This window comes from Mustela putorius, unplaced genomic scaffold, assembly GCF_011764305.1.
Source record: "Mustela putorius furo isolate JIRA1106 unplaced genomic scaffold, ASM1176430v1.1 tig00000139_pilon_pilon_pilon, whole genome shotgun sequence".
NCBI classification, from domain to species: Eukaryota; Metazoa; Chordata; class Mammalia; order Carnivora; family Mustelidae; genus Mustela; species Mustela putorius.
The window spans coordinates 7,453,484-7,475,867 of NW_025421293.1; the positions used below are offsets into that span (position 1 = coordinate 7,453,484).

Below are 22,384 nucleotides of genomic sequence, written 5' to 3' on the forward strand. Positions count from 1 at the left end.
CAGCCCAACCGGCCACAACGGGCCACCAGCTCATGAAGCCCATCCTGGGAAACCCCTTGGTCGTGGCAGCCCTGGGAGGCCACAGCAGTTTACTGAAAGCAGACATGCTAGCCAGAGAATGGAAGGGGAAAAGCCAGCTACTGGAGAAAACTTCTAGGCCCAGGCTCTGGGTGGGGCAGGAGTGGGGGGACCCAGAGCCCAGGTGAGACCACCCATCCCTCCCCCAGGATTTTTTTTTTTTCCAAACCAACTTTATTGTAACTGGCTTATAACAAAGCGTCTGTTTCTTTTTCTTTTTTTTGCTTCTTTTTTTTTTTCCCCTAATCTCTTTTAATAGGAGTTTGGTTTTGGGGGGGATTTTGTTTTTATTTCAAATTCTAGATACAAGAGAAATCATATGGTGTTTCTCTTGCTCTGTCTGGGGGCATCTGGGTCGCTCAGTGGGTTAAACCTCTGCCTTCGGCTCAGGTCATGATCCCAGGGTCCTGAGATCGAGCCCCACATCGGGCTCTCTGCTCAGCTCTCTCTCTCTCTCTCTCTGTAATTCTTGTCTGTCAAGTAAATAAATATCTTGCTCTGACTTACTTCGCTTAACGCGATGCCCTCGGGGTCCATCTATGTGGTCACAGACAGCAGGATGTCCCTTCCTTTTCTTCTTTCTTTCCTTTTTTTTTTTTTTTCAAGTTGCTGAATAATATTCCATCGCCTATGGATTTATACACACCACGTTTTCTTAACTCATCTGTCGGTGGACACTTTGGGCATTGCCGTGTCTTGGTTATTGTAAATAATGTTGCTACGAACATATGGGCACAGATATCTCTCTGGCACCGTGTTTTCATTGCCTTCGGATATATTCCCAGAAGTGGAATTGCTGGATCATATGGTATTTCTATGTTTAATTTTCAGAGGAACTGCCGTACTGTTTTCCACAGTGGCTGCACCAACTTACACTCCCACCAGCAGCGAGCAAGGCCCTGTTTCCCCCACCTCCTGGCGGGCGCTTCTAATTCCTTGTCTTCTGGAGGCCAGCCATTCCAACAGGGGCGAGGTGAGATCTCCTTGTGGGTTTGGTTTGCGTTGCCTGATGATTAGGGCTGACAGGCGCCTTCTCACGGACCTACTAGCCTTTTAGAGATCTTAGGAAATATGTCTGTCCGTGTCCTGTGTGCACTTATTAATCGGATCCTTTTTTTTTTTTTATTGTATGGTAGGGGTTCTTTATATATCTTGGATATTAACCCCTTGTCAGAGATATGGTTTGCAAGTAGTTTTGTTTTCTGTTCCACAGGTTGTCTTTGTGTGTTGTTGATTATTTGTTTTGGGGGCCCACGATTCTGTCCCAGGGGTGTATATGTCTGTTTTTATGCCATACCATCCTGTTTTGATGACTACAGCTTTGGAATAGAGCTTGAGATTGGGACATGAGATGAGCCCCAGTTCCCATCCCGCAGCCCAATGTGCACACCCCCGGGTCCCTTCCTGCCAGAGTGCACACCTAAGGCCTGACAACAAGCTCTTACTTTCTTAGATTCTTATCTGAGGAGCTTCCTCTGAGCCACCAGCCTGTGCCTCTCTTAAGGACACCAGTCCCGCTGGATCAGGGCCCCACCCTTATGACCCTATTTAACCCTCTCTGCCTCTTTAAAAGCCCCAGATCCAAATGTCGTCTCACTGGGAGAGGTTGCTGGGGGTAGGGGTGTGTGTGTATATTGGGGTGAGAGCCAGGAGCCTGAGGGTTACCTAGTGCTTTTCTAAGAAAAGCAGCGTTTCTTAGAAAGAGATGAGCTCCAAAAGCAAAAGCAGCTCTGCCTTTAGCAGATAGACAATCTTTCTGGAAGGTTCCTGGGGCCCAGCTAAAGCAGTGCCTCCCAGCACCAGGGAGACTGTGCTGCCACCAGGCTCTGCTTGCCAGTCACAGTCTCCTGGAGCAATCCACATCTGGAGACCAAGCGAGGCAAGGGACTAAGGTCTGGCCTCCTCGGCCCCACATGGGAGACTTCCATTGGCCCTCCTTGTTAGAGCACATCCTGTCGGAACGGCTGAGGATTTGTCAGACCCGCCCCATCCTGCTTTGTCCCCCCACCATTCATAAGCAAGATCCTTAATAAGCTTCTTGCATCACAAACTCAGTCTCAGTGTCCGCTTCTGGAAGCCTGGCCTGCAACAACCCCACTGGGCTTGGATGTGCCTTTCGCTCCTCCTGGGGCGTATCAGTCACAGACCCTAAAGTGACATCCGATGACTTCTGCCTTGTGTTGTTTATGCTTCTGTGTAATCCGTACCCTTCGAGTGTGGGCGGACCTGCGACTTGCTTCTAACCAAGAAAATATGGCCAAAGGGTTCAGAAGTCACTCCCATGATTATAAAGTGTTACATACAACCCCAGTGGTCAGCCCGCGGAAGCCCTAGGTCACACAGTCACAAAGAACTGGGATGAATTCTGCAGACACCTTAGTAAGCTCCGGAACAGATTCTTCCCCGATCAAACCTTCAGATGAGAGCACAGCCTGGCCCATAGCTTGACTACTAGCCGCTGAGCAGGGAACTCAGCTGTCCAGACCGTCATCACAGGCAAATGTGTGCACCAAGTCATGAAATCTGTGGTTATGTTTTATGCAGTGATGGAAAAACTAATTTGGGAGGCATCAAAGAAAGAGCTGATCTCTGACATAGCTGTCTCTCACCACTGCAGCACTCCCATTGCCCGAGGGTCAAGTCCCTCACCCATAAGGTGGGGATGACCCCAGCTAAGGCCTGAGGTCACCCCAGCATGGCGGCCGGCACATGAAAGGTGCCAGACGCAGTAGGGTCGCTTCCTTTGTGAAACGTTGACTGCAGCCAGGTGATTTTGGGAAACTGGACTATGCCTGTATATTTGACCCCAGTGTGGGTTTTCTTTTTAAGATTTTATTTATTAGAGAGAGTGTGTGTGTGCAGTGGGGAGCAGCAGAAGGAGAGGGAGAAGTGGCTGAGCAGGGAGCCTGATGTTGAGCTCAATCCCAGGACCCTGGGATCATGACCTGAGTTGAAGGCAGATGCTTCCCGGACTGAGTCACCCAGGCATCCCTGCCTTGAATGTTTTAATACCCATGTCCATTGTTAGGGATTTTATAGTTTGCAAAGAACTTACCCACTGGGCAGGGAGACAGGAATTAACCAGCAGCTAGTGGTAAGCGAGTTACCAGGTCACCATGACAGGTGGTAAACAGAGCTGAGGCCCTTCTTGGATCTGCTCTGGGCAGCAGGTCCCGACTCTAGATTCCAACTGGCCCTTCCAAGATGTACAGCCTCTGAAGAAGATGTATGTATAATGGAATATTACTCAGCCATCAAAAAGAATGAAATCTTGCTCTTTGTGGAAGGAGCAAATATTTTGCTTATATTATGCTAAGCAAAATAAGCCAGAGACAGATAAATACCATATGATTTCACTCATATGTGAAATTTAAGAAACAAAACAGATGAACATATGGGAAGAGGGATAAAGAGAGAGGAGGGAAGCCATAGGAGACTCTTAACGCTAGATAATAAACTGAGGGTTGATGGAGGGAAGTGGGGGGGGAGGAGGGGTGGGCTGGATGGGGGAGGGGGTTGCAGGAGGGCACTTGCTGCCATGAGCCCTGGGCATTGTATGTAAGTGATGAATCACCGAATTCCACTCCTGAAACCAACACTGCAGTGTATGGTAACTAACTAGAATTTAAATAAAATTTTGAAGAAAAAAAAAAGAGAGAAACACACCGCCTGAACCCTGTGTGTGTGAAGGGCACACAGAAAGCAGGGAGTGGGAGAGGCGGGAGCTGGTCCCCGCCCAGGAGCTGGGAGGTGGAGTGGAAGGTTCTGGGTAATGGAGATATGGCCAGTCTGGGCTTGTGGAGGAAGAGCTTGGCTTCCCAGTCTGGCTTTGAGGGGCTTCTGGGAGAGACGTGTGGACTGGGAAGGGGTTTGGGTCCACCTGGAGGCTGGGGATCTACAGAAACCTCCATCTGCAGGCAGGGCAGGAACTCAGGTTATAAGCTCCCAGCCTGGAGCGTCTAGTTTAATAGTGAGGTGTGCTAAGTACATCACTTAGTCTCCTTTGTAAATGGGGACCCTAACTTTCTCGGGTTGGGGTGAAGGTTAGATGAGTCAGCCCAGCTAAAGTCCCAGACACAGCACCTGCTCCATCATAACCACCTGTGAGGCTCGGCTGCTTACCCCTGGGACGGCAGGCACGTTCGTCTCTTGTCTACTGCTACAGCCCAAGCACTTAGCGTCACATGGGACAGGCTCAAAAGATATTTGTGACATGAGTGAAATGGGAGCCACAGAGTCAGCTTTCCCCATCTGTCCTGTCCTGCAGAGGATGTCGGGGTGCCCCCAAGTGAGAGGAAGTAGCCCCACGATCTGGGCTTGGTACAGTTCTTCCTTTACTCTTGCCAGGCTCAGCGGAGGGCAGCGGGGTCAGGGCCCTGGGGGGCCCTGCTGCTGCCTCTCTGCTGATTTCTTAGCTGCGGGGGTTCAGGAGGAGGGAGCTCTGGCCTCACTTGACCCCGCGCTCTGACTCACAGCTCCTTCTGAGCCCACCCAGAATGACTCTCCCAGCCGTCAGGTCCTCTGCCCGGGCAGGGCCTGCCCCCACTGTTTACTCTTGGCACATGGGATCTTCCTGTTTCTAAGAAAATGGCTTTAATTGGTAATTATCTCCTGTTTTTATATAGCGTCTTTCATCCAGGTGCCCGTAGCACCCAGCTTATTAAACCCCATGCTTAGAAGGTGCCGGGACTTCAAACAGTGTCCCTGGTTCTTCGGGGCGCCTAGCAGGCTCCCCACAGTGTGAGCAGCCCGAGGTCAATGTAAGGCGTCGGTTGCACCTCTGTGCTCCAGGGTTGGGTGGGAGCAGGATCATGACCTTGGGAGGCTATATAATCCCCAGTGTGCCCAGTCCTGTGCCGGGGTCTGAGGTGGGGCTAGGAGAGAGGGAAGGCCCTTCTCTTTCTCTTGGAGAGTTCAGTCTTGTACGCACCCCCGCTCCGATGCCCCAGGGCTGGGGACCCCTCCACAACCTTCACGCACTCACCCTTCCTCTGATGATATTAACTGAGAGCTCTCTGTGTGCCAGGGTTGACATTTCCTCCCCTGGCTGATTCTGGAAGCAATGGGAGAGTTCACTACCTTGTATCTCTCCCTAGGTGGGGTAAAACCTAACTTCTCTCTCTGCCCCAAGCCAGCCCACAATCTCCTGATTCCTGCAGCTGTTCCTCCTACAGAGAGAGAGACAGAGTAGGAGACAGAGACAGAGAGACCGAGATTTATTTTAAGGAATGGGCCCATGTAATTATGGATGTTGTTAAGTCCCAAATCCGCAGAGTAGGCTGGCAGCTGGAGACCTAGGGGAAAGTTACAGTCTGATTCCAAAGGCAGAATTCTTTCCTGCTGACAGGAGGTCAAGTTTTTGTTCTATTAAGGCCTTCAACTGATTGGATGAGGCCCACCCACGTTATGGAGGACATCTGATTTACCCAAAGTCCACCGATCTGATCTTATCTAAAATATACATTTACAGAGACATCCAGAATAAGATTTCACCAAGTATCTGGGCACCATGGGTTAGTCCAGAGGACACGTAAAATTAATTATCACAGTCCCCCCAAGTAAGCGGATCGGGAGATGGGACAGGCTGGGATTCTGGATGGCAAGACAGTGTGGAGGAAGAAAAGTTGGAACCCATGACATGGTCAGTAGGGAGGAGTCCTCCTTAAGGGGAGGGCCCTCTTTCCACGCTCTCCCTCTTCCCCACTCCCCATGCGAACCCTCCGTCTGACCATCCCGGGCCTTGCCTTCCTCTCCTGGATATGCCTCCCCTCCCCTCCGGAGAAGGAAATTCCCACCCTCTGGTTCTAGACCAGACAAGGCACAAGTGATGGCTTAGTGGATTTTTAGCTCTCCCATCAGTTCCCTCCAGGGCCCCCTGGGCCCGCCTCCATTCCCTGAAACAAACAGTGTAGATATTCAGGGCATTCGTTATATGAATTTAATTTTTTTTTTTTTAAAGTAAGCTCCATGCTCGATGTGGGGCTTGAACTCAGGACCCTGAGGTCAAGAATCCCACGTTCAACCAACTGAGCCAGCCGACTTTAATTCAAGTCCTTCCTTCCAACAGAATGTTGCCACTAAGCTTCTCTGATAGCGAACCTGGGACCCTCCGCATCTGCCCCACCCCCACCCCATTCTGGTGCCTTCTTTAGGATGAAGCTGGGCGCCCCGGCCTGGCTCAGGACCCTGCTGGAGGGAGCAATGCAATCTTCCCCAGAAGGACAAGAGTGATGCACATCTTGCCAAAGCGAGCACTGTTTTCATGATTTCTTTCTCAGAAGAACACAGGCCAATTTCAAATCAAGGTCACCATACTTCCCTTGGCAGTGTGGCTTTGGCCTTGCTCGCTTTGGAAGGGTGGATCTGCTGGCGGGAGCCCGGCTCCGTCACAATGAACCTGCCCCTGCAGGGACAGACCCAACTCGAATCGTTTGCTTTTTATTCCAAGTCCGGGCCTATTGAAAGGTGGGCAGGTTTCAGTGCATCTGGCCACACACCAAAATAGAATCCTGTGTGGTATTTTGTCACTTGCTATTTTTACTTATTATCCCCATTATAGAAAATGTAGTACTAGCGGTTGTTGGCGTTAGCTGCTGCTAGTAAAGAAGGCACAGGAAACACCGGCCTCCAAAGAAAAGACGGGGAAATTTAGTTACACTAAAATGGAGGACTTCTATTCATAAAAAGACATCCTAATTTTTTAAAATTTTATTTTATTATTTGAGATAGGGGGTGGGGGGAAGAACAGAGGGAGAGGGACAAGCAGACTCCCCACTGAGCACAGAGCCTGACGCGGGGCTCCATCCCTCGACCCTGAGATCATGGCGTGAGCTGAGATCAAAAGCCAGACTCTCGACCAACCGAGCCACCCAGGGCACCCCCATAAAAAGAAATGCTAAAGAAAATAAAAACACAAGCTGTCAATGGAGAAAATGCCAGCAGAGACCGGTATCAAGAATCAATAAGGAATTCCTGTAAGTCGGGAAGGAAAAAACCCGATAGAAAAATCGCCAAATGACCAGAACAGCATTTCATATACGAGTTTAAGAAAAGACCAATACACACAAGAGGATAGCTTCAGCCTCACGAAGTAATCAGGCAGGAGCCAATTAAGATTGCTGTGTGTATTAGCTTCTGGGAGCTGCTGTAACAAGTGCTATAAACTGTGGGACTTCAACAAGACAATGTCATTGTCTCTCAGCCCCGGAGGCCTGAAGTCCAAGGTCACCGTGTAGGCCAGGGTGGCTCCTCCTAAGGGCTTGGAGGGAGAATCTGATCTAGGCTTAGGCTAGCCTCAGGTGTCCCTTGGCTTGCAGATGGCTCTCTACCTGTGTCTTCCCACTGTCTTTCCTCTATGTCTGTGTCTGTAAGCAGACTGACCTTGTATAAGAACATTGTTGTATTGGACTAAGGTCAGCTCTAATCACCTCATTTTAACTTGATGACCTCTATAAAGACTACCACCACATAGGACCATGATCTGAGGTCTGGTTGGGTGGAGTGTCGGGAGGGGAGAATCCCAACATATCTATTCAGGGAAACACAATTCCTCCCATATGCTGTGAGACACCAGGTAGACCCCTTGAATGGGGCCAGAGTTCATGAGTCTGACAACAGGTGTTGGAGAGGATGGGGCTCATACACCAGAGTCTCATATCCAGCTAGTGAGACTGAAAAGCCTTACAGCCACTTTGAAAAACAGCGTGACACTACCTCGTGAAGTTGAAAATGTGCATTTCTACTTCTCACCGTATTCCCGAGAGAAACTCTTGCTCACGTGCGCCAAGAGATCTTTATAAGAGTGTCCAAGGTGGCGGTGTTCATGATAGCAAAAGGGTGACCTTGGTGCTGTGGTCATGACCATGGTTTATGAGAATAAGCCACATACAGCTTCTTATGACGAACTCCGATGTAATGGTTAGCTATGGGCACGATAATGCTGCCTAACAAATGGCCCCACATCTCCAATGGTGAAAGTCATCCTTCATTCTCATGGATCTCTAGTTTGGCTGGGGCTTGGTTGGTCTCGGCTGATCTAGACTGAACTTGGCCGGCAGCCCTGCCCCAGCCAGAGGTCTGTGGGTTGGTGAGCACCATTTTGCTTAAAGAGGTCAAGACGGGACTTGAATTTTTAGATCTTACAGCATGACATGGCCAAGCCTAAAGGCTCAGGGCAGGGAAATAGTTTACCCACGGTGCTGATCTGGGAGGTGAGAAAGCCTGGAGCCAGTCATTCAGTTTTCCATACTTAGTAATATAACGTTGAGGGAAAAAGCAAGTCCCTGAAGACTTCTGCTGTATTTGTACATTAAAGTTTAAAAATAAGCAAAGCAAGGGGCTCAGTCGGTAGAGCGTGTGACTCTTGATCTCAAGGTTGTGAGTTCGAGCCCCACATTGGGTGTGGAGCCTCTTTAAAAAATGAAAAAGAAAAATAAATATAAAAAAACAAAGCTAAATAATATATTAAGTAATCACACATGAATATGTAATAAAACAAAAATAAGGAAGAGAGTGGTAAACACAAAATTCAGGATGGCTTCTGACAGATGATGAGGATATAAGTTTTTGGTGATGTTCTAGTTCCTGGGTCAGATGGTGGATTCATGGGTAACATTATATCAATCAATCAATCAGTTCAATTAAGAAAAAGAAAAGGCCAAGCCTAAGCCAATGATGAGGGTATCCCACGAGTAACAATCATGATCATCCCAGTTCTGTAAACCTGAGTTCTGAGAGGTTCTGCTGGGCCATCTGCTGACTCATGGCCCCAGCCAGACGTGGACAATGTGAGTCTGGGTTCTTACCATCTCCCAAGTCCCAGCAATCTCTTTTTCAGTGTATCTGTTTCTCCCACAAAGTAGGCCAGAACTGTACTCAGAATTCTAGGAGAGCACCAATCCAGAAGAGAGTGAAGAGGGAGTCTTTCCTCTGCTTCACAGAGAACATCATCCTGCTGGGATAGAAGTCCTACAGGAGAGGTCAGTTCGATGGCTGGACCTGTGGCCCTGGGACATGTGTCATATGTGGTTGAGAGAAGGAGTTGAGAATGTGAACCTTGGAGAGGGGTGGCCATGTACAGCCATTTGGGTTGTGCACTGCTCAACTGCAGAGGTCACCATTTCCATTGTATTCTAGGTTCTAGGCAGATGCAATATATGTGAGTATCTCCCTGGACCTGTGCATGGTGTCCTTGCCTCAGTGATTGGGTCTGGAGGTGTAGAACTAAAGACTGAAACATGAGGGTCACTGTGGGCTATGTCCAAGGAGCCTTGATCTGTGCAGCAGAGGCAACATTCAGAATCACTGGGCACCTGGGATTCTAGATCAAAAAGGATTGGTCAGATTGAGGTATGGGGTCAGACAGTGGCCAAGAGGGGAACCCAGGGCTCGGGCAAAGAGAGGGGAGAAACCACGGGCTCAATCCTGGCTGAAACAAGGTTCTGATGATCCCCTCAGCCTTCCCTCCAGCCATTCCTCCCTGAAGCTGGAGCTCTGCACAAGCCAAACACCCCATGTCCCTTGAAAGTGGAAGCGAGAGAGGCAGAGAAGAAAGCATCAAGAACCTGGCTCCTTGCGGGACTGGGGGACCCACTTGGGATGAGGCAGACCCAGTGTTCCCCAGGAATTCACTTTCTGGAGGCTCAGTGATCGTAATCTGCCTATCCACTGGGACAGGGGTGAGTTGGGCGGTGCAGTCTTAAAATTGGGGGGAGTTAGGGACCTTGTCACTGACAGCAACATCTGCCAGTGACCAGATAGGGTCTGTAGCCACAATGGATAAGCACCAATCACGTTCCAGGCATAATGCTCTTAAACCTCGTGACAAACTTGCAAAGGGAACGCCGCTCACTCTGTGTTCCAGGTGAAGACACGGTGATCCTGGGGAATTTGAGTGACGTGTGAGGTCACAGAGCAGGTGCGCCTGGCAGGACTTGACCCCAGGTCTATCTGATATCAAAGTCATGGTCAGACTATGGTTGTTCTGCCAGTCCCTGGACAGATCAGCCCATAAGCCTGGGCACCAGGGAAGGATGTCTCCCAGGGAGGGCTCTGCTCTCCACTGTTCCGTCCACCATGGGGGGCCTGGCCTGTGTGTGTGTGTGTGTGTGTGTGTGTGTGTGTGTGTGTGTATGGGGTGGGGATTGGTTCCTGGCTCTGTGATCTCCCTCAGAGGGTGATTGAGGTCTCGCTGGAGCCATAGGCGGCCAGCTAGGGAAGGAAGCCCTGTTTGCAGGTTCATTTCTGGGAGAGGGCATGTGGGGGCTTTAAAAAGCGGGCCACCCCTGCCCCCCAGCTTCTGATTGACCCCACCCCGAGCCAGGCTGGGGTGGAAGCTGCTGGATGCCAGGCAACCCAGCTAATTGCTAAGCTAGGGCAGCAGGGTGTGGCTTGCCATAATTACAGTTTGCTCTGTTGCCGCTGGCCCGGCTCACAGGAGAGGGCGTGAGGAAGCTCCAAGCAGCAGAAAGCACACATTAGTACAGCAAATTGGGCCTGTTTGGCAGCCTCTGGGCCCCTGGGAGGCAGCCTCTGGGCTCCCAGGACTGTCGGAGCCACCATCGGCTGCCGGGATGCCCCATGTCTCAGCGGAGGGCCTGTTCACATTCACCTGCTCTGCTCCCAGGTAGCCCCCGGGGGTATGGGGTGTAAGCTTCACAGTGACACCCTGACCCAGCCCTTCCCTGATCCAGGCCTCAGTTTCCCGATCTGTCCAATGGAATAAGGGCTGCCCGCCTCTCTGTGAACCAGGGGGCCTGGCTTCTCATCCCTGCTCTGGTCCCTTTCTGACGTCAGGCCACTGAGCTGTGGAAAGACCGTGAGTGACCACCTGCCGTACTGAATGGCCCCAGGTGAACTTTCTGGAAAGGCTTTCTGGGCTCACATACTTTCTGAGGGATAGAGTCCCTCCAGACTGGCTCTGAATTCCGGCTCCTCCACCTACCAGCTCGGTGACCTTGGGCCATGTTCTGCACTCCCCCAAGCCTGGGCTGGCTGGGAGTGATAGTCACAGACTGTGCCTGCAAATTCTTTGGCTCATTCCATCAAGAGGCAGGGTCTATGGGGGTCTCCTTGCCATTGGGTGGGCTTCGGTGACTGCTTTGCCCAGGAGGGTATCATAGAAGTGTCATTCTGGGACTTCTGAGCTTAGATTGCTAGAAGCCAAGGGCTTCTACCTTATTTGTGGGATCAGCGGCGCTGGCGTCCTGAGCCACCCTGCAGAAATCTGATGGCTGTGACTCTGAGTCTTGGCAAGTCTAGACACCAAACACATGAGCAGTCAAGCCTTGTATGGTTCTGGCACTGGCCTTCCCCAGCCGTGACATCTTCCCAGCTGTGGCCTCAGACCTTACGAAGCAGTCATCAACTGTCCTCGCTCTGTCTTTCCTGAATTTCTGACCCACAGAACCTGGGAGCGCACCACTGTAATTTGGGGCGATTCTTTACATAATAATAGCTAATAGCCCCAAGAATGGGATTTAAGTGGGGTCACAGAGGGGAAGGTCTTCCCAATGGGCCAAGGTTGGAGAAGGGTGGCAAGCCTCACTGCCGACACTGGGAGGAGGGAAGACAGAGGCTGCAGAACTGAGGGCTGGTCCCGGCTGGGTGCATGTAGAGGCCTTGGCCCAGCTGGTAAACTGACAAAGCTGCCACAGCGATGCTCCCCAATCAGGCTGCTTCTCTCCAGCTGAGAGCCCCGAGCCCCTCAGCCGTGATTCCTGTGACTGCATGCTGCTGTCCTCCAAAAAGCACCCTTCCTGAAGCACAGGGCTAAGAACAAGCTTAGATCTTCTATTGTTTGTGGTAGTCAGTGCAAGGTAGCACAGTCACCTCCCTGGATTGAAGACTTAGACCTCTATTAATGCAGCCCAAGGATTGGTTCACTTTTATAACCACATGTCTGGGTTGAGCTGACTATGAACCACAATCCCTAGCTTGCTCCTGGGCTGTTGAGACCCCGCAACAACCCAGCCCAAGCGGGTGCTCAGTCCCACCTGCCTTGTGGCTACTTTGGCTGGGAAGATGTTAACACCATCCTTCTCTGGGTGCGTAATACTGCACTGAGAACCCCATGCTCTCATGGCTGGACCCCTGAGCTCTCTCCGTTGTAGAAGGTCACCACGCCAACCCTGTCCACCTCGGGGGCCACTTGGGTCTGAGAAAGGAGATGTGAGCACATGGGAAGAGTCTTCTGCAAGCAGAGGGTCAGGAGGTCTGGGTTCTGATACTCACTTCTCACCATCCCCCCCACCATCACATGCTCAGTAATGAAATCAGAGAGTGGGCAGAGGGGTGCTTCCCCTACCCCCCACTGTCAGAGACTCTCCAAACAAGCTCTAGGAGGCAGGGCCCCCCCAGTACCAGAGAAGCCCATGCTTCTGGAGGCTGACACTCCCCACTCAGAATCCGGAAGGGGCTACTGCGTGCCCCTTCTGGCCTGCCCAAGGCAGCAGGGTTCCATGAGCTTCCGCATCCCTACTCCTGGGTGACCAGGGCCAGAGCTCGGCTCAGGCCAGAGCAGCCCACCACCCTGTAGTTAATATTGCAGGCAAAACCCAGGCTTAGAGCCAATTAGTTGTTTCCCCTCTCTTACCCCAAAGGAAATTGCCTTATGCACTGTCAACTCCCTAATTACCAGAGGGGATGACCGAGATTTTGAAGACAATTAAGGGGAGGTCTGTCTTTTCCCAAACTCCCTGGTGTCCCCTCCTCTCCAGACCCGCCCCTGTCTGGAGCCTTCCTCTAATTTGGAGCCACTTAGAAAAGACAGGGAAACCTTTAAAGCGAGGAAGAATGTCTCCGGAATGCCTCCTGCCTGGTTTATAGCTGTAGCCGGGCGGAGGGGGGAGAGGGGGGTGCTGGCAAACACGCTCGCTCTGCTGAAGCATGAATGCTGAATCCTGTTCAAGGGGCCTGTGGCCACAGCATCCTGCTGTAAAAAGAGCTGTGGTGTATGATGGTTGAAGAGGGACAAAGGAGCTAGGATCCCTCTGCCCATTGGGCCAGGAGACACCCTAAACCAGAAGAGGGAGCCTCCAAGCCAGGTCCGGGAACTCTTTGCCTGGTCCTGCTCGGGTCACCTCTGGATGGTTCAGCCACCATTTCTGAGCCGCCCTGGTCCCTCTGCTTCCCCTCTCCTGCCTGAACCTGGCCCCTCACATATCCGGGCAGCTCTGTGGGTGCTCTGGGATGTGCCATACATCCGCCCTCTCCTTGCGCACTGGAAGCAGTGACAGCTTCCATTTTGTCCCCATGCTCAAGTCCCAGCCCCTCGTGACTTCTCTGAATGGGTAATGGCACTCTGTCCCCTCGCTCTTGAAACCATACCTGTTTTTTTCCCCTCAATGCTCAGCACTCTTAAGTACTCCATAAATATTTGATGAATGAGTGAATAAACCCAGCCTACCTTGTCTGACTGTGTTACTAAAATAATTCAAACCCAGGGATTTGTCAAGGCTGAGATTTTAGTCCCCCAGAACACCAGGGTGGGGCCACAGTAGGTAATGGATGAACATTTGCCAATTTTGAGTTGCCTTTGCTTGGGGGAGGTGGTGAGCTCCCCATCACAGGTGGTGTGCAAGCAAGAACCACTCGAGGGAGTCTGCAAAGGACACTCAGGCTCTAGTAGGGCGAGGTGGGCTGCACTCAGGGGGCCAACGGATTCCGCTGGGGCTCTGAGATCCTTCTAGCCAGAAAGTCTATGACAGTGATTTCCCATGTGGAAAGTTATTTATGAAAAAACCCCTGGGGACCTGATTTACTGAGGCTCCTCTGTGCTCCTAGTGGCCAGGTGGCTAAAGGCCAAGCAGCAATGATGGTAAGGCCCCAAGGCCAAGGGAAAGGCAGGTAATAACTGGTCTACAGAATGGAGGTCAGAGAGAAGCAGAGATTCCAGTGGGAGAAGAGAGGGTAGAGAAACCAAGGAAGGCTTCTGGGAGGAGGTGAGAAGTGATAGAAAATGGGAGGATGGAGGTGTGGTTGGGGTGGGGGAACGTGCTCCATGGTCAAAGGTTTGGAGGAAGGAGATTTTGCAGATCACTGGGAAAATTGTGAAGGTCAAGGAGGTGGCCGGCCGGGATGGGGGCCGCGGAGGCCGAGGACAGCCTGCTGACAGAGGAGAGTTAGCAGGGAGAGTTAGGGGTGAGGAGGAACAGGCGAGGTCACCTGGACCACCTGCCTTCTTGTGGTGTGGGTGACAGCTGTCACCCTGCAAGGGAGAAAGCCATGTCCAAAGGCAGTTGATGTCTTTCAAGCTCTCTTCCAGGTCTGGTGACCCCTGGGAGCTCATGTTGCCCTCTAGAAAATGCCCCCTCCACAAGGGGCTTGGTACTCCTCTGCGTTCCTCAGACCAGCTTGAAATTCCAGCTGGGAAGCTACTTACTCCCAGAAGGCCCCTGGCTGAGAGCATAGACCCCTCAGGGTTCTCTATGACCCTGGAACTGGCCGCCACCCCGTGGTCCACAGAGCCAAACAGTGTGACCCAGCAATGACAACAGACTCTCTGCAGCCGCACCTGGCTGACGGGGCTGCAGGTTTTGTCAGTGTGGCCGATCTGCCTTCCAAAGCCCTTGACCCCAGAGGCCACCTCCTTTTCCTAGTGCTTCCCCTGCTCCGGGCCGCTGCAGGCTCCCCCTGCCTCACCCCTGCTCGCCCCAGGGACAAATGTTCTCCGTCTCTCCCGTGAGTTTTCACAGTCTCTGTTGATTTTTTTGGATCAGCTCTCCCTGCTCTTGTAGCTCTCCCCTGCTTGTAGAAGGAGGCCAGGGAAGGAAAGCATCAGGACTGGTTGGCTAAGCACTTGGTCCCCGCCTCTCACCGGCATGCTCTTTTGGATTTCCTTCCATCCGGCAGGCTGGGAGGCTCTCCGCCTATTTGGGACTGTCCTGAGCTCTCCAGAGCCCCTCTGTGGGTGAGAGGCCCCGGTGGTGATCCCCAGAGACAAGAGCTGATCGTGAGGGTCCTCCGGCCAGCAGGAAGCAGGTGTTAAAGCCCCAGATGGCGAATGTCTCCCCATTCAGCAAGCCCGGAACCAGGAGGCCCCCGGGGCCAGGCTCATGGACCAGGCCAGGAAAGGCGGCTCTCCAAAGCCAACGTGGACAGTGGGCCACCTGCTCAGGGTGGAAAGTTCCATCACAGGTCCCAGTGAAGTCAGGAAGGTGAGCATCAGGATGGGCAGAACCTTCCAGAAACTCCCTTTCTGGAATCACTAGAAAGACTCATCCTGGCACTTACACTCATCAGCCTTGGATGGGTGATGTCACCCACGTGAGCCTCAGTTTTATCCCCAGGAAATTGGGGTGAGGATTCGCTGTGACGTCACGTGTTTTAGAACATGGCCTGACCTTCTGTGTTGTATGAAAGTTAGCTACTCCGCTTATTGTCATCATCACACTCCCTGCCCCCAGGCTGGGATCAGCCATCCTGGGGCCCGGAGGCCTGGAGACCAGCTCCGGGGACAGTTAAGCTATGCAGGGCCTGGAGACGAGCCCCATGCTACCGGCGCTGGCGGCCGATCAGACATTGGGGGGCCTCACATGGGAGCCCATTTGGCCAGACGGCCTGCGGGGGGCGGGGGGGCGCGACAGACCCACGGGGCCTGCCAGGGGCAGGTGCGGACTTGGCTTGGCACATCTCCTGGAGAATTCTTGGGCTGTGTCAGGCCCGGTAGGGACGGGCCCCAGCCAGGGGTACTTGCAGCCAGCGTGGAATAAGGGATCTGATTGTCCAATTCTCCCTCTTTGGGGTCACGTTCACGTTTCTTTGGCCCGCCTCTTTGCCTTTTCAGCTCCTCAGACATTGTCAATGGCCCGAGGGCTGGAGGGGGTCATGGTCGCCCCAGTAACCAACCACAAGGCAGTAGTCGAGTTGCCTGAGGGGTCTTGTGGGTCAGGCTGGTGCAGAAACCCTCTCCCCGAGCTGACTGGGGGTGACATGTGCTTGCACTTCTCACGGGAGGACGGTGGCCCACTCAAGAGTCACAGAGCTCAAGGGGTCGGGCCATGTTGCAGCCTTGAATGCTCCCCACCCGGGGTGGCTAGCCCTGCCTTGGAAGCTCTCCTGACCTCAAATGGCCCAAGGCCAAGTCCTCCCGGCGGGTTCCAGGCCTCAACATACTCTGTGTTCTCAGCCAAGTGCCCCTTCCTGGGCCTTTGTCCCTTGGGTGCAGAGATCCGGTTGGCCCAGTACAGGCGGAGATCCTGTGGTTTGGACGGTATCTGGACCCCACCCACTCCAAATGGCCCCAAACAGGTGTCTGGCAGGGAGGGCGCCATCCTGTCCTTTGTCACCCTCCTAGCTATTGTCCGGACCCGGAGCGCTATTTAAAGAGCCGTCCCCGAGAACCTCCAGCCCTGCTGCGCCCAGAGGGAGCTCTCCAGACCATGGTATGCTGGGGCTGCCCTGCCTCCTGACCCTGACCTCCTTCCTCAACTCTGACCTCATCCTGTGACCTTGACTTCTTGCGTGATTCTGACCTTCATCTCATGCCTGAACTCACCCTGACCTTGACCTTGCTCCTCTGACATCCTTGAACTTGACCTGATGTTGTCCCTAGTCCTGACCTTTCTCTTCACCCTTGATGTTACCCCTGCACCTGGCTTACCCTGGACTGTCCTTAATGGGTGGTCAGTCCATCCATGTACGTCCCAATTTGCATCTCTGCTTCCTGGACTCGGTGGGGGCTGCTGAGGTGAAGCGGTGTGGGGTTGGGGGGGCGGATAGGAACAAAGAAGAAGGGGGTGGAAGGAGACAGGGTGGGCTATGCTTAGAGGTTTCATAGCAGAAGCAGGACTCTGGTCCCATCGAGAGGACATGGTTCCCGGGGGTCCAGGCTTGATATTCCAGGATAGCCTGGGACCTACAGACTGGCGTGGAACCTGCCCTGCTGCCCTCTCTTTGCCTCTGTCCCCAGCCCCTTGGGTGTCCCTGCAGACTCTCAATGGCACGGCCCTTTCAAGTCTCTGTCTCACACCTTCCCTTTCCCTCCTGGCCTGAGAACTCTGACCTGACTGTCAAGTCTCAGTTCAGAAGCCACCTTCTCCGAGAGGTCTGCCCTGATTGCCCCAACAGCATAAGGGCTGCTCTGTGCTCTTAGTGTCTGTCCGTCCCTCCATCATTCCCCACTGATCCTCTGTCTCCGGGGAATCCCTGGGGACAAGGCAGGGCCTGATTCAGCGCTGGGTCCCCGGGACTGGGCACAGGGCCTGGCTGGAGCCCAGCAGGCACCTCATCAGTGTCCCGAGGTTCTGAGGTAGACATCATCTTGGTTTTATAAATGGGGACACTGAGGCTCAGAGCAGGCTGCTAATTTCTCAGCATTGCACGGCTGTGAGCCGCAAAGGCAGGATTAGAATTCAGGTCTAGGTAACCCCCTTCTGCCCCGAGGTGCTCCTTTCGGAAGATTTTCATTTTTTTTTTTTTTTAAGGGCACATTGTAAAAGGCAATTTCCAAGACGGCTGGGCTGGAAAAGGTCCCAGCTGGGAGAGCGGGAGGCCGCCCAGGCCCCTGGGGCTCCCGGGGCCCCTGTGGAGTCCGCAAGAACAATCCTGGCCTCCCTCAGGGGGCTCTGGCAGGGGGGGGGGGCTGGCCCAGAGTGGGGCAGTGGCCCACAACAGGGACACCCAGAAGGTTGCCCGAGACGGGGTGGGGGACACGCAGGCCGAGGGCAGGTCTGAGGAGAGAGAGGCAGACTATCCCACAGACGGAAGTGATTGTTTTTTATTAATCAGAGGGAAATGTGTATGTAATTATGTGAGATGAGCCCCGCAGGGAGGTTCCTTTCTTTATGATGTCTGAAGGGATTTATAAATATTACAGAGGCTTTACTGCACATAGTGTCCTGCCCGCCCCCTTTCAAAGGATTAGTGGAGACAAAGCACCCAGTAAAAGCTAATTAGAAGTCAGCCGGCGGTGCAGCTCCTGAGCCCAGGAGCCGGAGGGGAAATGGGGGTGAGCGCAGTCGGGGGGGGCACGGGAGTGAGTTCGGGAAGGGGAGACCACACAGGGGCCGGGGCAGTGGGGGGAAGGCAGGGGGAGCCCACGCTCCGGGCCGGGGTGGGCAGAGGCTTGGCACCACTGACATGGAGGCAGGAGGGCTGGGGGTCGGGGGACACCCCTTGCCCCTCCGGCTCTGTGAAGCCCGGGCTGTTCTTTGAGGCCTCACAAGCCGCGGCTGAGACTCCTCGCCCACAGAAGGCCCTGGTGAGAGCTGCTGGGGGCGAAGTCCCCTCGGGGGGTCTTGGGGACCCAGAGGTTTCAGGGAATGCTCAAGGTTATGCTCTCAGGCTCCTGATATCCTGTGAGCAGCACGTGGAGTCAGGAAGGCCGACCAGAGACCTTCCGCGTGGGTGGTCGCCTGCTCTACCTGCTGTGGAGACGGGCTCTGGGCAGCCGTTTCCCGATGGATCCGCACTCGGAGCTGGGCCCTGGGCGGGTGTTGGGGAGCCCCGAGGGGGGGACGGACAGAGGGAGATGTAGCCGGACTGGGTCCTCTCTGCTATACCGCCTGGGTCCCCCCCCCCACCAGGTCAAGAAGCTGCTGACTGGCTCATGGGGTGGGGGTCCCCAGGCTTCTGGCCTCAGGCAGGACAAAGGCCCCGCTTACGGGCCAGGTTTCCTTAGAGCCCTGTCCGTCTGCGGTGCCCCGTGGCCCAGGGTGGCCCTGTCACTCGGGACTGGGACAGGCTGGGACGGGCAGCATGGCATGGAGGGGTGGGTGGCAGGTCGGATGCGCGGCTGACCTCGGAGGAAGGCCCTCTCACTGCCTCCCACCTGGCACTTCCCAGGCACCCAGAAGAGCCCGCAAGAGAGCAGAAGGTGGTGCCAGCTCCAATGTCTTCTCCATGTTTGATCAGTCCCAGATCCAGGAGTTTAAAGAGGTCGGTCCGTGTGCCCTCTGGGCCACCGGGAGTGTTAGCGCAATGCATGGAAAGCATCCAAGGGGCTGGCAAGGCCCGGGTCACCCTTGGTCCCTGGGGGCGATGATGACGTCACTATCCTTAGAGTTCCCCACGTTGTGCCTCTGAGCCCAGAGACATGACTTACTGTCTTTGGGCAACCCCCACCCCCTCTCTACCTGAGCCTTTGCTTGCTGCGTGACCTCAGTGAGTCCTTCTGCTCTCTGAGCCTCAGTTTCCCTCTCCGTAAAAGGGGGTTGCCGCAGCATGACGTGAGGGGTGGGCATGGCGCCCCCGCCGTGTGTTGGCGTGCAGTGGGAACGGAATGGGTCTGCTAACACTGTTGTGCTGGTGCCGTGTGAGCCAGGAAACCCGCTGGCCGGAGGTTCCCCAGGCAGCGGTGTGCAGGACGACAGCCCCTTGGAGGGGGGAGGGCACGGGCTTGGGCAAGTGGCTCAGTACCCCTGTCTCCACCAGGCCTTCACCATCATGGACCAGAACCGGGATGGCTTCATTGACAAGGAGGACCTGAGGGACACCTTTGCCGCCTTGGGTGGGTGACCAGCAGCTGGGGGGGCTCGGGACTCGGGGCAGAACCGAGCCCGGGCCTTCTGGAAGGAGTGGGTACCTGGGGACAGGCCAGGGCAGCAGTTGCAGCGGTATGAGGGGCTTGGGTGCGGTGGGTGGCCTGTGCCTGGAAGGTATGGTTTGGGCCAAGGACACAGAGACGGCAGCAGGTGCACGAATGGCCTGGCCTGGGGGCCCGGGGTGGGGAAGGGGACCAAGAAAGCAGTGGGCGATGCTGGGGGAGGTGTCTGGGTTCAAGGTGACCAGGTTTCAGCTGCCAGGGGAAGCCCAGGGAGAGGCCTTAAGGCATGAATGGGTGGGGGTTCAGCTCACGGGAAGGGGGCATAACCGAGTCGTGCCTGAGCTACGCTTTGAGCTCTCGGAGATGTGATTGTCCCGTGGGACCATGAGGAACCCCCAGGTGATCTCCTCCTATGGCATATGAGCTCCGAGCTCCCGGTCTTCTGGCCCCTACGCACTTCCATTTTAGCTTCTTTGGGCCTCAGTTTTCTCCTCCGTGAAATGGAGATAATCACCAACTCGCTCTTCTTTCCACGGAGGCCGAGGTGTTAGCGGGGGCGGGGGGTTGGGCAGTGAGGCTGGGAGCAGCCCAGTGCTGTGGCCAAATGTGACCCCCTCTTAAGGTCCCCCCAGCAGGTGGGCAGGGCCTGAGGGCTGAGGCGGGGTCGGGGCGGCGGGGCGGGGACGATAGAACTGGGAGACCCTGGTCCTGAGCGCTGTTCTCCTGGACTGCCTGCGGGCAGGGTCCCCTCTGTCCCTCACTGTGCTCCTGTGGGTGTCCCCCTCCCCCGCCCCAGGCCGCATCAATGTGAAGAATGAGGAGCTGGAAGCCATGGTGAAGGAGGCGCCTGGACCCATCAACTTCACCGTCTTCCTGACCATGTTTGGGGAGAAGCTGAAGGGTGAGAGAGACCCCACGTCGCCCGGGGCGGGAGGGCGGTCGGGCTCCGTGTGCAGACCGCTGGGAGCATAGGGCAGCCCCAGCTGCCAGCCCCCTGAGCCCTACCCCAGTTTCCACCTCTAGGCCAGAGCAGAAGGAGAACTTCCGGGGCTGGGAGGAGACAATTTGTGTGAAGACCCTCCCCTCCCCTCGAGGGGCTCAGCAGGAGCTCGAGGGGCTCAGCAAGGATAGACCCCCAACCATGACTCCCAGTTCTAACCACGGCAGCTCCTGGGCTAGGATGTGGGGTCAGGGCAGCGGTCCAGGCAGCTCTGTCCCTTTCTCTCTGGGCCCTGGGGAGTCACCCTCTGACCCTTAGTAGAGTTTTCCTGGGCTCGAGGCTTCCCTGGACAGAGGGAGGAGGCCCTCTGGGAGGTGACACTCCTCCCCACCGACACCCTTCCCAATGCCTTCCCTCTGATCTCCAGGCCCTGCCCGAGCCCAGTCTTCAGCCCCCAAGTACAGCACTGTCTTTTTGGCCTGCCAGTTCTCATGCACGTCTTGGGTGATGAGAGAGCCCCAGCGATGCCCCCATGCCAACCCCACCTCACTAATCATGACCTCTGAGCTTTAGTTTGTCTATAAAATCAGGCCAATCATCAGGAGGGTTAAGCCCATAATAAGTGCTCAGTGGGGTCTCCATGTACAGTTGCACAGGCTGCTCATAAGTACACGCAGCACCCTTGGTCATTACTCCTATTCCTTCTCAGAAATCTCCCTTCTCTTGCTCCAACTGAAGAAGCCCCCCCAGGCCCCCTCAACTCCTCGCCCTGGCCTGTCCTCTTCACCCTGGCTTTCTCCCTGCCTGTATGTGCTGTTTCTAGGTACGGACCCCGAGGAGACCATCCTCCATGCCTTCAAGGTGTTTGACACTGAAGGGAAAGGTTTCGTCAAGGCTGATTTGTAAGTCCCCTCTGCCCTTTGTTTTGGTTTTTCTCTTCCCAAAGGTTCAGGTGGTCAGTGAGCTGGGTGAGGTCAGGGTCGGTTGCCGCCCAGTCTCCCAGCACTTAGCCAGCTTGGGCAGTGTCTGGCCAGGAGCCAGGAGGGCACTGCCCTGCCCAGCTTAGCCACCACTCGGTGTCTCTTCCCCTCTCTGGGACCTGGTGCCCCCCATTTCTGTGTGGTATGGGGCATGTGGGGTCACCAGGGGAGATTTTCCCAGTGGTAGAGGTGGGCCTTGAAGGGAAACAAAGGGCTACTTAGGCTGGGGCAGGGAACATTCTAGATGCCACAACACAACTATGAAGGAACAGGGCTTGGCGTTTGCGGGGCTGGTGAGGGGGCGGCTGGAGGTCGGGTGGGGGACGCTGAGCACAGAGAGGGTCTGTGTGGGGTAGGTCCTGCGACAGGCCCTGGGCTGCGTGTCTGCACTGGGGGCCACTGGGCTGGCATGTGGAGGTGGGGGCCCCAATGCCCCACCCCCAAGTTGTGAGCCACATTATGCCCAGGGCTAAGTGAGGGGTTGTTCAGGGCTCCTGCGGGCTGGGGCCCTCTCCTTCGCCCCTCCCTCGGGATCCACGGTTCCCACACCCGTCTTGGGAACCCCCGCGAGGCACTGAGGGCAGCCTCTGTCCCGGCATTCACCTTCTCTCCCACCAGGGCTGGGCCAGGAACACTTCTGGCACCCAGTTTGGAAACCGACAGCCCCACCCCCGGGGCTATCGGACCTGGAAGAGGTGGCCGCCTTCCAGGCAGGCCACCGAGGAGGCTCCGGCTGAAAGGGAGTCTGGGAACAGTCCCCAGCCTGGAGAGTTGGAAACTGTGACTGTCCCACCATAACATAAATAATGGGAAATGTGAGTCGGTCCTTAGCGGGCTGGCCCCTGCGGCGCGCTCAGGCCTGGCTCAGCCCTCTGATCCCTTTTCCGCCCGCTGTGCCCTGCT

General features: G+C 54.8%; 1 protein-coding gene across 6 annotated transcripts in view; it reads left to right on the plus strand.

Moving 5' to 3' along the window:
• MYL10 (myosin light chain 10) overlaps positions 1–22,384 on the plus strand; it is an 81,448-nt gene that overhangs the window by 58,012 nt on the left and 1,052 nt on the right. For 4 of the 6 annotated variants that reach the window (XM_045075019.1, XM_045075018.1, XM_045075017.1 and 1 more), the window contains 6 exons: positions 910–1,051; positions 16,373–16,460; positions 18,862–18,954; positions 19,450–19,525; positions 20,358–20,462; positions 21,325–21,403. In XM_045075019.1, coding sequence (XP_044930954.1) covers positions 16,458–16,460; positions 18,862–18,954; positions 19,450–19,525; positions 20,358–20,462; positions 21,325–21,403 — 356 coding nt within the window. In that variant the 5' untranslated portion in view covers positions 910–1,051; positions 16,373–16,457. Of the gene's footprint in view, positions 1–909; positions 1,052–10,434; positions 10,703–14,739; positions 15,234–16,372; positions 16,461–18,861; positions 18,955–19,449; positions 19,526–20,357; positions 20,463–21,324; positions 21,404–22,384 lie in introns of those variants that run through there. The other 2 variants (XM_045075015.1, XM_004761599.3) reach the window with 2 other exon arrangements.